The sequence below is a fragment of the Ranitomeya variabilis genome, chromosome 1, assembly GCF_051348905.1.
Source record: "Ranitomeya variabilis isolate aRanVar5 chromosome 1, aRanVar5.hap1, whole genome shotgun sequence".
Taxonomy (NCBI): Eukaryota; Metazoa; Chordata; class Amphibia; order Anura; family Dendrobatidae; genus Ranitomeya; species Ranitomeya variabilis.
Window position 1 is genome coordinate 224568864 of NC_135232.1, and position 18737 is coordinate 224587600.

Consider the following 18737-nt stretch of genomic DNA (forward strand, 5'->3'; position numbering starts at 1 on the left):
AGCCAATGTCCCACTGGGAGATCTCGTGCCATTAAATAGCTGGAACGATGACGGTGCTGGATGTATTATTTTTTAGTTTATATGGAGGAATACAGCATTTAAGAAGTGGCTGTACACTACTTTTGTTAAACTGATAAGATATTGCAGCACTTATAATCTCAAATTGGGCAGGGTTTATAAATTACAATTTTTCATAGCTGCAAGTATGGTATTTTTACAAATCATTGTGACAATCTTAAGATGCAATTGAAAATGTGGATTGAATATTTCATGCAAGCAGCATACTTTCAAGCATATATTTTATTCTGAAGCATGACTAGTATTTGTGAGTTTTGGTTCAAGGTCACAATCAGTGTCTTGCTCTCTTATAATGGTAGTCACACAGACAGATGAACGTTGGCTGAACCCTCAAACTTTGGTAAGATCAGCCGACCATTTCATGTGTATCGGGCTATCAACCCACTCTCAATCAACAGCAAACGTCAAAAGGAGGATTCCCTTTGATCTTAAGGGAGATTAGCTGCACCAGAGGGGCCTTAACTTTCATGTCCCCCCTACGCTGCTAAGTTTACATCCGTAGGTTTGTTGGGTCAATATTATTGAGAAGCAATAAAATCAAATTTAATAGAAAAAAAAAATCAAACTTAAAAAGATGATGGATGGCACAATCCCTATTTTCTGCAAGCAATTCACGATCAAGGTTTGTAACTTGCCCTTCAGCTGGCTTAAGTCTGTCTTTAATGTGGTTGTCTCATTTTACTTATTTTATGCCCACAGTGCTGCATCTCTGCCAGTGCCCGATTCTACTGACTGGTTGCGGTGGTGATATTATGCCAACACTGCAGCCAATCGCATTGCTCAACTGCATGTGCTGTCTACAATGGCTGAGCTATTGAGCTCAGTGATTGGCTGCAGCACTGTCTACTTGATGGCACTGCTACAGACCATCAACAGAAACCGGGCAGCGGTGGAGACCGTGCTGATCCCAGGAAAGGCACCTAAAAGCTCAGCTTGTTATTTTTACATATCCCCGAGCCTGTGGGTAAAAACAGTTCATAGGGACATCAATAAGCACATTTAGCTCATGTTATGTTTGTTGCAGTATATCACTATTTATATCCTTTATCTGGGATCTTAGGCTATCAATTATATGCTCTTGCTCTATAAACTGTGAAGTCTCCAGCTCCTTTACCTTTATCTCAGCATCATGGAGCTTATTTAACGTGTCCTCCATTTCTATTAAGTGTTGCTCCTCTGCAGCGTCCAGTTTAGATTTTAGGCTCTCAAATTTCGATTCTCTTTCGTCAGAATATGCTTGCAGTTTGGACTTTAAAGCTTCTATTTCTTTAAAGTGATCAGCGTGCTCTGCTTCTTGTCTAGATTTCAGAAATTCAGTCTCCTTTTGATGTTCTAACTTGAGGTTCTCAATGTGGGTCTTCAGTTCAATCAAAGCAGAGGTTTCCATGTTTGCGCCTTTACTGAAGGAAACAGTCAGTTCTTCCATATTTTGCTGATGCGAACTGATGGCGGAGTCTAGTCTCGACTTCCACAGTTCTATTACGTCTGCATTCTCCTTGTTGGCATGACTGAGCTTTACCTTTAAAGTTTCATTGTCTTTGGATAGCTTTCCTACAGATGCTTTCAGTGAGCCCAATTCTCTCTCGTAATCAATCTCGGTACTTTCAAATTTTCCTTTCAGAGACTGAATTTCTTGCTCATGTTTTTTGCCTAGTGTGGATATATTCTCCTGCAAAGAACTGATTTCTTGCAGCAGTGAAAGTGATGAATCTACATCACTAGACTGCTTGCTAGACTCTACGAGCTTCTGACGCATGTCTGTGACTTCTTTTGTTTTCAGGGCCAAATCCTTTTCTAGTTCCATAATGCGAGACTTTTCAGAAACAGTTGCTACCTGCGGTCATAAATCAACATAGGGAGAGACAATAAGAAAATAAAAATACCTATAAATTGGAAAAAAATCAAAATAGAGAAAAAAAATAAATTTGATTGACTAGAAATAACTATTAATGAAATGCAACTCCCTCCACTCCAATAAACTTAAATCTGTACCTTAAAAAAAATATGTAAAATGTTAACTTTTTTTATTATTATTATTTATATCAGCTATAAAGATAATTAATATTATCTTATACTTCTGAGCTTTGGTTTGATCGGCTCTAGTTCATGGGCCAAGAAAAAAAATAAATCTGTAGGATAGCAGAACCACCTTTAAGAAACTGAAAATATATACTACAGTCAAACCTGAAAACAGAAGAGCACACTTCTCACAAGTCTGCCATAACCATATGCAATTTCAGTGGTAAACCACACTAGGAAAGCATGCTATTCCAATCACTTAAGACTGCACCAAGGCACGACATGTTATAGCACTTTATTCCAGACACCAAGTACATAAGTCCAAGAACCAGAAACACTGCAGAGAAAAGCAAGTGATATTTCATGTTGCACTGAGCATTTACACTTTGCAAAAACATATCCAAGTATGGTCTCACATCCTACAGTAAACCAACATCATAAATAACGCCCTAAAAATAAAAGCCAATTCTTAAAGAGGACATGTCACTTGCCCAAAATAAAAATAAAACAAAAAGTTAAATATCTTGTAAAAAATCTCCATGCTCCCTCAATTTTCTGCTTTGCACTTTTCAGATTTATTGCTTTTTGGGCGCAGTATGTGAAACCTCTGCTTGCATGCCAACTCAGCGTTAGCGATGGAGTCTTCTTTGGGAGCATGTTCTTTAAGCCCTCCCTGCAAGATGCCGCCAATCACATCTCATCTCCCAACAAGACTCTGAAGAAACTTCACCCAATGCGCTCCAAAAGCAAAAAATGTGAATATGTTTGCAATGGAATTACGCAGCGCAAAATAGAGACAACAGCAAAATCAAGAGAGATCAGAGGTTCTTACAAAGTATGTAACCCAATTTTTTTTGAGCAAGAGACAGATTGCTTTAAACTCTTCATAACGTGTACCCGACATAACCATTAGTATTACAAACATCTACAAACAGACACTTGCATGCATCATTAATAGTTCTGCCCTTACGAATATCGCCGGAGCGAAGATTGTTAAGAGTAAATATTAGCATTTCCTACCACCATAAGCAAGGTCAGCATTTCCAGCAAACAAAAGACATCAACACAACCCCTTGCTTTTACAGGAATACTTACTTTTAAGGAATCTGGCCTTGTTTTGGCCTGTAAATAACAAGAAATGTCAGATCTTTTTACTTCCCCATCACCAGAATTACATTTTGTATTCCCAGCAGTTCATGTTTCCAGGCTTTCTTTCGGGTTACAGGAATATTTTAACAACCCAGCATGTAAGACTTTCTCTTTATCTACAACTCAGTCTAGGCTGTTAATACTGCACTCTCAGAGCATTAACGTTGGAAACATTCATTGTAATGCAGAAAAATAACTGACCTATGCACTGCCATCTGAAATAACCACCAAAATCCTCTAATAACGCAGAAAAAAATAAAAAAAGAGCATGAACAGTAGAGTTACACTACCTCGTTCTCAATAAACAGAAAGTAGCTCGATCCACCACAGTAAATAAGAGCCAAATATTAGAAATTGGGTTTACGGATTATTAGTAAAATCTGAGCTGCATTCAGCCATTATGGGGTGAAAAAGCAAAATGTCTAAAATACGCACAAGCACAGAATAGCAACTAAGGAAACACTCACAGAATCACATATACTGCTGTAGATCAAGTCACATTCAACAAGCAAAAAGATTCTGGCTGCGATTGTACGCTTCGCCGGCCCGCATCTTGTATCTAGTAAATGGAATAGGTACCCAAGAAGCCGAGTGCAGAAGTGAAGACTGCCCTGGTCCAGCTGCCATGAAGGATCAGACTGAACAACCAGGGCAGCGCTAGTCTTTTCACTCATCTCTACTTATCAGCTTTATACATACAAAGCAAGTATTGGATTGGCACAAGACCAAACCTTCATATTAAATAAGTCTTTTGAATATTTGTGACTATTAAAAGGGAGCCACAAGGCTTCTAAATAATTATACTTAAGAAATGTAAAGTTTAAAAAAAAGTATACAATTTTTAATTGGCAAAATATAACCCTAACCTACAATGAAATCAAACTTTATATTCATCTATAAAACCATTAAAGGGAACCTGTCAGCAGGATTGTGCATAGTATCCTACAGACAGTGTTAGGTCGGCGCCATTATACTGATTACAATGATACCTTGGTTGATTAAATCCATCTTGTGGTTTGTTGTTTAATCTTTATTTTCAGTTTTGAGTTAATTATATGCTCGTGCTTCTGGGGCAGGCCATCTTGCTAGAGAAAAAAAAAATTGCCTCCTCCAAGTCAGCTGCTACTGCGCAGAAGCCGCCGGCGCTATTTTAAGGCTGATTTTTTATTTTTTTTTAATGAATTAATGTTTACTATCAAAAAAAATAATTAAACACACATTATAGTTGCGATCATGCCGCAGCGCCGCTGGTTTCTGCTTGCAGAAGATGATTTAAAAAAAAAAAAAAATAATCTATATATATATATATATATATATATATATATATATATATATCTCCGAGACCTCTAGTTTTGCCACAAAAAACTGGGAAAACTTAATGACTCGAGTATAAGCCTAGGGTGGGAAATGCAGCAACTACCGGTAAATGTCAAGAATAAAAATAGATACCAATAAAAGTAAAATTGATTGAGACATCAGTAGGGTAAGTGTTTTTGAATATCTATATTGAATCAGGAGCCCCGTATAATGCTCCATACAATTCAAGATGGGCCCCATAAGATGCTCCATACAAAATATGCGCAATATAATACTCCATACAGTTCATGATGGGCCCCATAAGATGCTCCATATTAAAATATGCCCCATATAATGCTGCACAAATGTTGATTATGACCCCATAAGATGCTCCATACAGACATTTGCCCCAAATAATGCTGCACAAATGCAGATTATGGTCCCATAAGATGCTCCATAGACATTTGCCCCATATAAAGCTGCACAAATGCTGATTATGGCCCCATAAGATGCTCCATAGAGATATTTGCCCCATAAGATGCTCCATAGACACATTTGCCCCATATGCTATTGCTGCGATTAAAAAAAATAAATAAAAAAATCACATACTCACCTCTCGTTGCTCAGGCCCCAGCCACTTGCTATAGTCCACTGCTGGGCGCCGCTCCGTCTTCCTCTGCACTGACGTTCAGGCAGAGGGCGGCGCGTACACTAAACGAGTCATCGCGCCCTCTGACCTGAGCGTCACTGCAGAGGAAAACGAAGCGGCGCCCAGCGGTGGAACGCGGACAGGTGAATATCGCGCAATGCCTCCATACTCACCTGCTCCTGGCGCGGTCCCTGCACGCCCCTGGTTCTCCAGGCGCTGGCAGCTTCTTCCTGTGTTGAGCGGTCACATGGTACCGCTCATTGCAGTAATGAATATGCGGCTCCACCCGTATGGTAGTGGAGTCTGGTCCATATTCATTACTGTAATGAGCGGTACCATGTGACCGCTCAACGCTGGAAGAAGCTGCCGGCGCCCGGAGAACCAGGGACGTGCTGGGACCACACCAGGAGCAGGTGAGTATGATAAGACAGCTGCCGCTCCCCCTCCCCTGCCGACCCCTGGGAATGACTCGAGTATAAGCCAAGAGGGGCAATTTCATCCTAAAAAAATGGACTGAAATTCTTGGCTTATACTCAAGTATATACGGTGATTATAAATATATAATATTCATTATGTAAATAGGGGGCAGGTCAGTGGGGGATCAGAGACCTGTCAAATGCCATACTGGTGAATACCTAAATAGAGCACCACATGAAGACCCCCCCCCCACAGACCGCGCCGAAGCACGAGCATATCATTAACTTAAAACTGGAAATGAATATTAAACAACAACCACATAACGGATTTAATCAAACCAAGGTATCATTGTAATCAGTATAACGGTGCCGACCTGACACTGTGTGTAGGTTACTGTGCACAATCCTGCCGAAAGGTTCCCTTTACCTAGAGATTAATTTGATTTTTTTTTTCATTTTAATGACGAACTATAATATACAGTTAATAGGACATAATGAGAGATTATAGGTATGACACATGAAAGCCAAATTATCTATTTTCTTGGTAAAGTGAAACACATTTTTGTAGCAATGAATCTATAGTTTACAATCCTTTACTATGTGGATACCCGAGAAAGCAACACAGGTTCCTTTGCATTATGTAAAGACCAAAAGCTAAAATGGTGTCTTCTCACTCGGTTTTTACTGCAGATGGACATATCCAATAAAGTGTAGTGTACTGGGAGAGTTTCCATGAAATATTGAAAACCATTACCCTAGTATCTTCTAACTCTCTTTGAAGTTTGTCAGCTTTGGTCTTTTCAAAGAGCAGGCTCTGTTCAAGCTCCTTAATGCGGGCATGCTCCAGTTTGGTCTGCGTCTGTTAGTAAAAAGGGAGAGGAAGAGAACACAACAGTGCCACCATCACATGCCAGCACGAGAGGAAGGAGCCACATGCAGGCCGTGCTCCGGCACCATCGGACCATTGAAAAGCAAAGAAGATGCAGTGGGAAAAATAACAGGAGAGGAGGGAATGACAAGATGAGGCTTGGGTGATGGTGAATGACACAAAAGTTGGAAGAGATTGATGGTGAAAGACAAAAAAAGAAAGGCAATAAGTAGAAATGTAAGATAGGTGCATGCAGCAAGTAGAATTACGGTTTTCAGGAACATAAAAGCATTAATGTAATTTAGAAAGTTAGCAATTCTGCAATGGTTAACAGTAAACCTTTATTGAAATTCTTCAGAGATTAGTGTGCTTTTTTTAATCTTTCATAAGGGGGAAATAATTCATAAAGACTGATTTAATTGTATTAATTTAGGGTTTTCTTTTTTTATTTGTTTTGTTTTGAGTACGTATTGATCTCCCATCAGACCATATGGCATGGGGAGATGCTCCTGCATGCCAAGCAGCACATGTGCCATTACAACTGTACTGTGAACTTTTAACTCTGTAGGAGTGTCTTATCATGCTAAGTGCTCAGTGGGGCGGAAGGTAGAGACTGGATTTGAAGAGGGCTATACATGGGAAATAGTCACTGAAAAGATCTTTTTGTCTTAGGTGACGAAGTGCTTGGTTAAGCGATGTTGGCTGATGCAGTGGGAGGCAGCTATCTGCCAGATCTTTTTGGCGTCCAATAGAACGTTTGTAATGTATAAAGAGCATTATGAGAAGTACTCTTAAAAGATTTATATATAGTGGACTTTGGAACAGTTTCTACGGTTTAAGTACTTAAAATGGTTTCAAACCACAATTTAATGTATTTTATTTTTTATTCCAAGAGGGGTAAATCTAACACGCTGGCTAGCAATATTTTCATGAAAATTAAAGGGGATCTGTCAGTTTAATTTTCCATATTCCTTTCCACCAAAAGGAAACTCTTACAAACACAGGGAGAACATGAACTCCTTGCGCATGTTGTCCTTGGTGGAATTTTAACCCAGGACTGCAAGTCTACAGTGCTAACCACTGAGCCATCAGGCTACCCATGTTGTAGGTTGAAATATATGGACTTATGTCTACTTTCAAACTTACAGTGAATCTGTCAGCAGTTTTTTGCTATGTATTCTGAGGACAGCAGGAGATATAGGCTGAAACACAGAAATCAGGGATGTGTCGTTTATCAAAATGCGCGCTGCTTACTAACTGTGGAAAACTTACCACTAAGGAGATTAACATTGCCATTCTAGTCCAGCAAAGCCCCCGTGATAAGCAGCTCACTGTCTATAGACTATTTACATGGCGAGCCTGGGGTGGGCAGGGGCTCTGCTTCATTCTAAATCTAAAAGCTCTGACTGCGTCAGAATGGCTGCATCCAGTAATCTAAGTGATACAGGGTTGGATCCAGTATATATATATATATATATATATATATATATATATATATATATATATATATATATATATATATATATATATATATATATATATATATATATATATATATATATATATATATAAACAAATAATATTTATTATATTTTTTTTTTAGGGGGGGGGGGGTTCTCTACACAAAAACCAGATTCGTTTTTAAGATATAGCCTATGACCTGTACAGCAGTATCTTTGACCGACAATGGAAAATTAAGTTGACAGGTTCCCATTAATCAAATAGAGTTGGTGGTGTTTGTAGACAAGGAAGGAAAAGAAACAGCTCTGGTTAGTTAGGCTTATACCAAATATATTACTACATTTAATATATACAGATTTCAATTAATTTGAATTATATTGATACTCAAAAAAGTACCAAGAAATGATTAGAAAATGTGTCAATATTTTATTTTCAAAGTTTAGGCTCTCTCATATCTAAAATTAGTGAATATGCTGGCTTAAAATGTAACTTAAGGTGCCCCTTGTTTTACTACTACAGTAGGCCAATTTTTTAAAATACAAGTTATGGGCACATTCTACCAACATATATTTAGCTGTCATTTTTAAGTATATTTTAGTATATTACCAAGACTTTTTACTTTAAAAAAGCAGCATGCACCAGTGAATTAAAGTTTGAGTTTTAAAAAGCAGTTATTAGTGTTTAGGGTTATATATGTAAAATATAGTCTTCCTCAGTTTACTTGCTCTGACCAAAATGTTTGACGAATATTTTCACAATTTACTCCTAGTCCTTTCCACTTAACTGAATTGTGAAGACAATTAAACAAAGGGGAAAACATGATACATGAGATTTCAACATATAAAAAAAGAAAATAAAAATGTGAACTTAAATGTTGAAATGTAAATTCATGGAATTGATAAATACAAGCAATTAACATGGTCATAAACAGTTTTATAATAAAAACTGGCTAATTTAGCAGTTGATAGAGTAAGGCTACATTTCATCTGACTTTGGTTAACTAAATTAGCATTTCTCAAAGAAGGCAAAAAGGAAAAGAAAATAGTCATATTTTCAAATTCAATGCTGTATTCATGCTTAGAAAACTGGAGATGACTTGAAATCCAGAGAATCTAATTGAGGGTTATCTGAAATTAACCACTTTTACTTCACCTCAAGTTTTGCAAGCATCAAAAATTTTATTGAGTTTGATTTCAGATTGTGAAAAAGCAACAGCAAGCAAGAGGCATTACCAAGATGATGGAACTATTGAGTTTATATTTTTGGAAGGTTTTGGACTGCTCTAATGTAGAAAACCACATTATTATTAAATATAGTTTTCTCCATCACAATCTACTTCACGTGCCCTGTATTTGTGTCACCCTACTTCTAAACTGTACGAAAGATACATTTAAAAGAAGTCATTGTTTCTATATAAAATCCTAAAAGTATTCTTTTTTTTACCTCCAAATCTCCCTTGGTAATGGATTCTTCTTCAACACGGAATTGTAGATCTTCTACTTTTCTGAAAGATTAAAATACATTTATGGGACTTTAACAATTGAACAATTATGATAAAAGCATAAGAATGCTGAACTTAGCTTTTGAAATGAATGGAGAATAAAACCTTATGTAATTTAATTAATTTTACGATAAGTTAAGTAATTTGTGAGTCATGTTCATATATTCAGTATTTGGTCAGTACTTTACATCAGTATTTGCAAACCAAAACCAAAAGTGGAATAATCAAAGGAAAAGTATCATAGAAACACGTCACTTCTGCATTTATCACCCACTCCTGGTTTTGGCCTACAAAGTACAGACATAAAAAAAACCTCACCAAATACTCAACGTGTGCACGTGGTGTAACATATCATTAAATGGCCAGTGTCTGAGAATAGTTTTAGTTACATAGTTTTCATCTATTCTTCTAGCAGAAACTAAACATGTTTTAAGGCTACTTTCACACTAGCGTTAACTGCAATACGTCGCAAATGCGTCGTTTTGCCGAAAATACGCATCCAGCAAAAGTTCTTGCTGGATACGTTTTTTCGTCATAGACTAACATTAGCGACGCATTTGCGACGCATTGCCAAACGTTGCGTCCGTTTTGCGACGCTTGGGCGTGTGGTAGCGGACCGTCGGGAGCAAAAAACGTTACATGTAACGTTTTTTGCTCCCGACGGTCCGCTTTTTCCGACCGCGCATGCGCGGCCGGAACTCCGCCCCCACCTCCCCGCACTTCCCCGCACCTCACAATGGGGCAGCGGATGCGTGGGAAAAATGCATCCGCTGCCCCCGTTGTGCAGCGGAGACCACGCTAGCGTCGGGAACCTCGGCCCGACGCACAGCGACGGGTTGTTCCCGACGCTAGTGTGAAAGTAGCCTAACTCTACAGAAGCTTTTTTTCCAAACTAAATAAGTCCAAAATGTTCACACATTGTTTTCCACCTCACAGCCCATTTACTAAGCTAGGTGCTAAACTCTGAATCATTCATGAAAACTGTCTTAACAGAAATCCTGTCTTTTTTGCCTGCAGCACATTCATCTATTTCTTTGAAAAATAAAAGCTTTGCTATAACTACTTAACATAGGAACAAAGACAGATATACGTATATATATCAAGAGTTACTAAGCCAAGCCCTAACATTTTTAGATTTAGGCTAGGGTTATTTGTCTGACACTTGCTGTCACGCAACCACGTTACGGCTGCAATTTTGCTGTGCAGAGGTTGCAAGTCGCTATGTGCCACCAAAGGAAATCATTAGATGCAATATTGCAATTAGACACTGCAAACTCAATGTCCCACAATACTTGTCACCAAGCAGCCCTTGCCTTTTACATTACATCGATCTAGCAAGATGGACCTGGATTGACCTCTTCCTGCTATTCAGTAAGTAGTACACAGAAAATAGATGCAGAAAAGCAGGTACACAAATAAATATAGATATTTTTATACTAAATACAAAAATTTTTTTTTTTTTTTTTTTTAAAGAGCCAAATTCATCAAAGCTTTTATGACAGTATTCAGGCATAAAAAAAACGTTAAAAAGTCATAAAATTTTGGCGCAACTTGAGGCTGCAGTAAGATTTTGTGAATTTTGCTATTTTCACACCATTTTTGGAGCTGGGGCAGGGAAATAGTGACAGATATTTGTCAAATTCATGATGCGCAGGGACGTCCACTATGCAACAAACTTTGCTCCAGAAGTGACTGGAGTAGAATTTGCGGAGAGATGCACACCTCTTCATGAATCCAGAGCATCTGACTTCATCACATCATATGAAGATTGGAGTGAATAAAGCCGATATTCATTAATCAGACCAAAAGTATTTAAAATGTCAGCAGCTAGGCAGTAAACGAACATATAAATGATACCTCTTTTCTTCCTCTAGTTGGTTTAGAAGTTCAACTTTTTCTCGGTCGGCAGCTTCTACCATAGCACGTAACTGATCCATTTTACCCTCCATTTCCATCACATACTGAAGAAAAATTGTAGAAAATGAAATACATGATATAGCTAGAACAGAATACATAAATACATATATAAAAAAAAAAAACGAAAAACTAAACCCTTTCCTAAATGGGGAGATTTCCCATTTTTGCCCTTTCCTCCCCCTCTTCCATGAGCCATAACTTTAAATTTTCTGTACACAGAAATATTTGAGTTTGTTTTTTGTAGAACAAGTTGTAGTTCTGAATACACATCTACTTGTTTAGAAAGAATCAATGTAGGGTATTTGGAACTTATTTACAAATTGCTGGTGGCAAGTAGATCCTAAAGATTCTGTGATATTTAAATATAGCTCTTGTTTGTCAACTTAATATAAATTGTGTGCCAATTAAAACCACAATGTTTGTATTGGTCATTAGGAAGATATCCATTAGCCAGGGGTGTATCTAGCGTTTCTGGCACCCGGGGCAAGAATTCATTTTGGCGCGCACCCCCCCCCCCCCCCCCCATATGCCCCCCGTCAGCCCCATCATTGCCCTCCCCTCCCCCCACACACACACCATTCACTTCTCTGCACATTCCCCTGCAGCGCGATACACACACACACACAAACACACCCAATACTGAGACACACACACACACACACACACACACACACACATATACACACACACTCACATACACACACACACACACACATACACACACACCTCTCACCTCTCCTCGCGCTCTGCCGCAGCATCTCCATCGCCTTCCTCTCATACAGCCGGCCGCTGAATGATGACGTCATCCAGCGGCGCGTCTGTGTGAGGAAGCAAGAGGAAGCAGGAAGACCGATCGCTGGGCAGCGGAGCTGCAGGGATTTATCCCTGCCCACCGCAGCCACTCTGCAGGGGCCCCCCTCCACCTCTGCACACATTGGGAGCCGGCACTCTGCAGCGTCTCTGTGCCGGCTGTCAGCTTGACAGTCGGCACAGAGAACAGCTGACTCCCAGACCGGGGGCGGCAGAATGCTGCCGCCGGGGAAGACACTGCGGACCGCCGAATTAGGCGGCCCGACTGCGCCCCCCTGCCGGCTGCGCCCGGGGCACATGCCCCGGCTGCCCCCCCCTACATATGCCACTGCTATTAGCCATGAGTTGGTAATTTCCTTCCAGTCAGGGGATCCGTTTAAACGTCCCTTTGTGGGTTCATTAAGAAAAATGTTGTTTTAAATAAAGGTGAATGGTCTACCAAATGATGTTTTCAATTACACCGTTTAAAAAAAAAAAAAAGCTTCCAAGTCTAGTAAAACTGCCCCCCAAAAATGCAATTTTACAGTTGTTCATTGGCAACAGAATTCTACAGTTCAGAATGAGTACAGCGATACAAACTTGCGCCTGTAAACTATACATATTACCATATATACTCAAGTATAAGCCGAGTTTTTCAGCATGTTTTTTGTGTGTGCTGAAAACGCCCCCCCGGCTTATACTCAAGCCATTGTCCCAGAAGATGGCAGGGGAGGTTGAGCGGCAGTGAATATTCATGTCTCTTATAGCGCGCAGTGTCAGCCGTAGCTTCCAGCAGCTGCCAGGCGATCCCAGGGGCTACTTAAGAGTTATGAATATTCACCTCTCTCCACTCCCACAGGCGTGGAGTGCAGTGAACATTGATTCCCTTAATGAGCGGGGACACGTTATGCTTTTCTCAAGGGGTCCCTGCATACCAGGACAGGGAGGAACCATGCATATCAGGATAGGAATGAGATGGCCATGCATACAAGGATGGAGATGAGATGGCCAAAGATGGGGATGAGGGGGCCATGCCGGGAAAGGTCAGAGAGGCCCAGCGCCTGCACACTGCAGTACTTTGCTCTGCCCTCAACAGGGCAAAGTATGCCTGCGCCGGAGACGCAGCGTGAAGACAAGAAGAGGACATCATCTTAAGAAGATGGGAGGCCCCGGACCCGGACCGCGACACCCATCGGACCGGACTGGAGCGGGACCGCCCCTGGGTGAGTATAATCTAACTTCTTTTTCTCATCTTTCAGGATACATCAGGGGCTTATCTACAGCATTACAGAATACTGTAGATAAGCCCCTGATGCTGGTGGGTTTAGCTCATCGTCAATTTTGGGGGTGACAGGTTCCCTTTAATCCCACTCTGGATATAATGCAATACGTTGGCGATTAATACAATATCAAGCAAAGCACAATCAAGCAAATAGTATCCATAGAAGTAGAAAAAAGTGTTGATTTGGGGATTATGGCTATTGCCTGTGCTTGTCTACATGTTTTGTATGTGGGATAAAGGTTGTATTTAAATTTAAGGCAGGTACCATACCTTTTTCTACTTCTATGGATACATGGTATGAAATATGTTCGTAGGAAAGGAAAAGGTGTTTGGCGCTTGGAATGACACATTGTTAATGCCGCCATCAGTGATTGACAGCAGCATTTAAGGAGTTAGCAGCATGAGAAGTGAAGCTTCACTGAACTCACTACTGTTAAAGATAGTTGATGGCTGAATAACACAGCCATCATCTGCCAGTAGTAATGCAGGCTCAATTTGTGGGCTTGCTTCAATGACATGGATCTGACACATGGTGCACCAAAACCAGGTATACTCCTAGGTGGGGGACAATTATACAGTTCAACAAACTAAAGACACCATTCACATTTTTTTTGTACCCTGAACACACATTTTATACTCTTGTGAATTAGACACAGATCTATGGTTGTATAGGGCTGCTATTGTAACTAATACCTCATCTAATGTATTATATACATTATTTAATTTTTCATCTTTTTTGCAGGGTGTGGCAGGGCCCCTTTATTTTGTTCCTTGTGTGTTGCATATATATATGTATATATATATATATATATATATATATATATATATATATATATGCATATATATATATATATATATATATATATATATATATATATATATATATATATATATATATATATATATATATATATATATATATATATATATATATATATATATATATAGTGCTGGACGACCCGCCTGCTAATACTATGGGCGTGATCACTAGGTTGTCCAGACACTGTGCATCACATTTATCTGTGTGAATAGTGTCTTATGCGAGCCTTACCTGTGTGCATTTTTGCTACTAGGCTGCCAACCCCTCTAATGTTTGGGTGAGTGGGTGGTTGCTCTCATCAGTAGCTTGCACCTGTGCTGCTTTAGCATTTATTATCGGGGGCCTACTGCACCCTGCGAGTGCATTTGTCATTTGACAAGGTTTTGGTGAGTCTGCTCTTCATGTTGTGGTTTTTATTTTTTTTTCTGTTTTTCTATGTTAGTTGTATAGGGCTGCTACCTGATCTATTTGTACAAGCTTGAATCTGACTTCTATAGGCCTTTATTGGTAGAGATTACATTATTTTTCTTGACTAGTGTAGGTGGAATTACATTTTACTGTTACATCACAAGGATTCGTTATCCCTATGCATTTTATAGTGTATGTCTAACATAAAGGTGCTATTTTCACTGTGATGGGGGTGTAATTTTTACTAATAAAACAAATTTAAAGTCGGGTGTTTTTGGTGTGTAAGCTTGTCGGTCTCTGAATACTCCTCATAAATTAATAGATTACCATTTAAAATAACGGTGAGTTCACCTATAACATACCCTGCTTAAAAAGAGGATCTGTCTCCAAAATACGGTGAGTGTTCAGATCATTCTGAGTATTGTGGAGCGATAGTAAGAGATTGTTATCAGCCATAAATTAAGCTTTTTTCATAAACAGATATTGCATACGTATTGTATACACAATTGTCAACATGCTAGTGTGAGTAAAATCAACTCTATTGTATTACGTTTTTTAACTCCAAACATTAGAAAGATTACAAGCTCTCTAGAAACCAAACACACTCACTGTATACCGTACATATTATTAATCCATAAAATATCCTAATTATATCCTCTAGGTACCTTCACACTGACCAACTTTCCAATAACAACGATAGCGATCCGTGACGTTGCAGCGTCCTGGATAGCGATATCGTTGTGTTTAACACGCAGCAGCGATCTGGATCCTGCTGTAATATCGTTGGTCGGAGCTTAAAGTCCAGAACTTTATTTGGTCGTCAGATCGGCGTGTATCGTCGTGTTTGACAGCAAAAGCAAAGATGCCAGCAATGTTTTACAATGGTAACCAGGGTAAATATCGGGTTACTAAGCGCAGGGCCGCGCTTAGTAACCCGATATTTACCCTGGTTACCATTGTAAAAGTAAAAAAAAAACACTACATACTCACCTTCTGATGTCTGTCACGTCCCCCGGCGTCCGAAGTTGCTGCTCAGAGCTTCCTGCACTGAATGTGTCAGTGCCGGCCGTAAAGCAAAGCACAGCAGTGACGTCACCGCTCTGCTTTAGGGCCGGCGCTTACACAGTGCAGGGAAGCGGACGTCGGGGGACGCGACAGGCACCGGAATGTAAGTATGTAGTGTTTGGTTTTTTTTACATTTACACTGGTAACCAGGGTAAACATCGGGTTACTAAGCGCGGCCCTGCGCTTAGTAACCCCATGTTTACCCTGGTTACCCGGGGACTTCGGCATCGTTGGTCGCTGGAGAGCTGTCTGTGTGACAGCTCTCCAGCGACCACACAACGACTAAACAGCGACGCTGCAGCGATCGGCATCGTTGTCTATATTGCTGCAGCGTCGCTTAATGTGACGGTACCTTTAGTTCACTCTAACATCAAGTTCAACCCTCTGAATCCTGTGAAAGCAGTACCTAATTGAAGATCAGTATTATATACTTAAACCACGAAGATAAACACACTCTTGACAAATGCAGCTGCCACTAAGTGCATTGAAGAAATGATACCTGGTCATGTCCATCTCGTATTACAGCTAACTCCTGCTCCACTTCTCCAACATGACTTGTAGCTTTAGCCACTTCAGCCCTCTCCATGTCCCTTTCAGCCAGAAGCTGCTCTATATGTTGCTGCTTCTCTTTCAGAGCCTCCTGGAGAGCTGTGGTACCGGATATTTTTCTTGCATATCTTGAGGAGGTTTCTGTTAACTGTATATTTTAAGTACATAAAGTAATAGATTAATGTTAAAGTAATAGATTAATGTTACCAGAATCAATTTATAAGGAGTAAAACATAAGTAAAAAGTTGCACACAAAGATTACTTTCCCCCCCCAAAAAAAAAAAAAAACACAAAAAAGACCAACAGGAATGCTTTATAACAAATGACAAAAATGGTTCATTTTCAAAAAGAAGTGTGTTAAATGGCTTGTTGGGGACTTTATATTGATGGCCTATCCTTAAGAGAAGTTATCAATATCTGAACGGTGCGGGTGCGACACTGGATATACAGATTGCGGAGCTGCTCAGCACAGTTACATCTACTGCATAGTGGCCACGGAAGGGTTCTGCATATCTGTCCCCTATTGAATCAAATAAGGGGTGGATGTGAAGTAGTGCCCAGCTGCAACCACTATACTGTTAACAAAAAGGTGCTATGTAGTTCTGAAACTAAGCATATCCGGCTGCCACTGGCACAGGGTACAGCTAATCGGTGGGGGTGCCGGTGTCACACCCCCAACGATCAGATATTGATGACTTACCCTAAGGTTATGCCACCAATATAAAAGCCCCAGACAACCCTTTTAAAGAAGTATTCCCATAAAGTGATAACTCTAGAATCAATGGGGACTCTAGGTGACTTGGTGGAGTGCTATGGCTCTTCACAGTGCTCCTTCTGGACACAGCCATGCAGAAAACCACAGCTGACCCCATTCAATTCCATGGACTTGCGCTGCAGTTCCCCTGCACAGTGAGTGCCTAGAATTGTTGCTGTGCAAATAAAAGACTTTTAAGTGCCTGAAGCACTTAATCAGTGTTGTAGCCCCTTCGGTTTCAGAACTAGTGTGAGTCTCAGAGGTATAACTCCACTGATTATCAAGTCATAACATATCCTATTAATATGCCATAAGTTTGGGATAATAAAATGACTGTTTCCCCCCACTTACCAGTCCAGTGCGACTTGGTTTGTTGCTCACTGATGATGAAATTGAGCTCATGGAGCTTATAGAGGATGCACTTGGACTGCGTTTTAGGGATGCTGGTGTTGTAGGAGTTACGGGTACTTTTCTTACGGTGGTTTTTGCCTTAGCTGGTGTAGTTGATGGAAAACCGATCCGTGTAACCTTATGTACAGGTGCAAACAAGCCATACTTCGGCTGACACTGAAAATACCTAAATAAAATAAAGACAACATAATATGTGGTATTCTTCTTAAATGTAGGTACCAGCTCCATAACACAATCATCCACAAGGTCAAGAAAAATGAGGGTCTATAAAAATAAAAATGGTTGCTTCTAACACTGCATTATCAGGTGGATGTATTTTTTAGAATTCAGTACTAAGGAAAGAAATAAAACACTGGATTAGTTATAATTAAGAGATCACAGGGATTGATGACAAATGGATCCAAAGTTGTAGTGGAAACAGGTGGGAAATTTTTCATTGGCTTTACTGCAGTTTTTGGCGAATGCCATTTTTCCAGCTAAAGCTACTACTCCTGTTTTCTGCCATTTTCAGAAACTTTTAAAAAGTGGGTGAGGATTATCAGGAGGAACAAAGCATCCCCCACAAAGAAAACGTTCAATAATTTACATCAGAAATTGGCGCAAATACTAGCTGGCATAGAATTCATTCTCTGTGATTCTAATGAGATGACTGCTGAGAAGTCATATAGACAGAAGTGAAAGTGTCAGTTTATCGTAAGGCTCAGTGACCAGTGAGAGAATGACAAGACTTCAGGATTAAGATAGGAAAAGTAGGTAAAACATTATAAGAGGGTAAGAGGCAGGTGAAAAACCTGTCTGGCAGCAGCTTATCGCCTGTAGGAACAACATATATGGTATATTGAAATCTAACCATCAATCTTGCTCACCCTTCCCCTGAATATCTGTTGTATAGGGACAGTCAAGTGGCCAAAATACACAAGATCTGTGGCCATTCCAGGTTTAGGCAAACATTATTTCTAAGTATATGATCAGCTTTAGGCTTTCCTTGTGTAACTTACCTTGTGCCAGCTACTGCTCCATCATTTTTTCCTAAAGGTTCATCTAGCTCTACGCCACACCACTCTCCTTTGGCAAAATCTGTCTCCCCCAGAAACCGTATAACTCCAGCTTTTGAACCGCTTACCTACAAAATTAAGTAAGAACTATTAAGTAGAAACAACACATTTAGTGCCCCCACATAACCCCAGTGACAGACTGGCCAGCACAGAGCAACAATCCAATGTGAACAAGGCTTAGGCTAGGTTCACATTGCGTTAGGGCAATCCGTTTAGCGCATAGCGCTAGCGGATTGCGCTAACGCAATGT

General features: G+C 39.9%; 1 protein-coding gene across 9 annotated transcripts in view; it reads right to left on the reverse strand.

The window, feature by feature from the left end:
- Positions 1 to 18737, reverse strand: part of CLIP1 (CAP-Gly domain containing linker protein 1) — a 121838-nt gene that overhangs the window by 72406 nt on the left and 30695 nt on the right. For 4 of the 9 annotated variants that reach the window (XM_077293151.1, XM_077293147.1, XM_077293155.1 and 1 more), the window contains exons 4-11: positions 18431 to 18555; positions 17373 to 17598; positions 16218 to 16415; positions 11295 to 11398; positions 9380 to 9440; positions 6362 to 6466; positions 3193 to 3219; positions 1193 to 1912 (exon numbers count right to left, since the gene is read on the reverse strand). In XM_077293151.1, coding sequence (XP_077149266.1) covers positions 1193 to 1912; positions 3193 to 3219; positions 6362 to 6466; positions 9380 to 9440; positions 11295 to 11398; positions 16218 to 16415; positions 17373 to 17598; positions 18431 to 18555 — 1566 coding nt within the window. The remainder of the gene's footprint in view (positions 1 to 1192; positions 1913 to 3192; positions 3220 to 6361; positions 6467 to 9379; positions 9441 to 11294; positions 11399 to 16217; positions 16416 to 17372; positions 17599 to 18430; positions 18556 to 18737) is intronic. The other 5 variants (XM_077293153.1, XM_077293148.1, XM_077293154.1 and 2 more) reach the window with 3 other exon arrangements.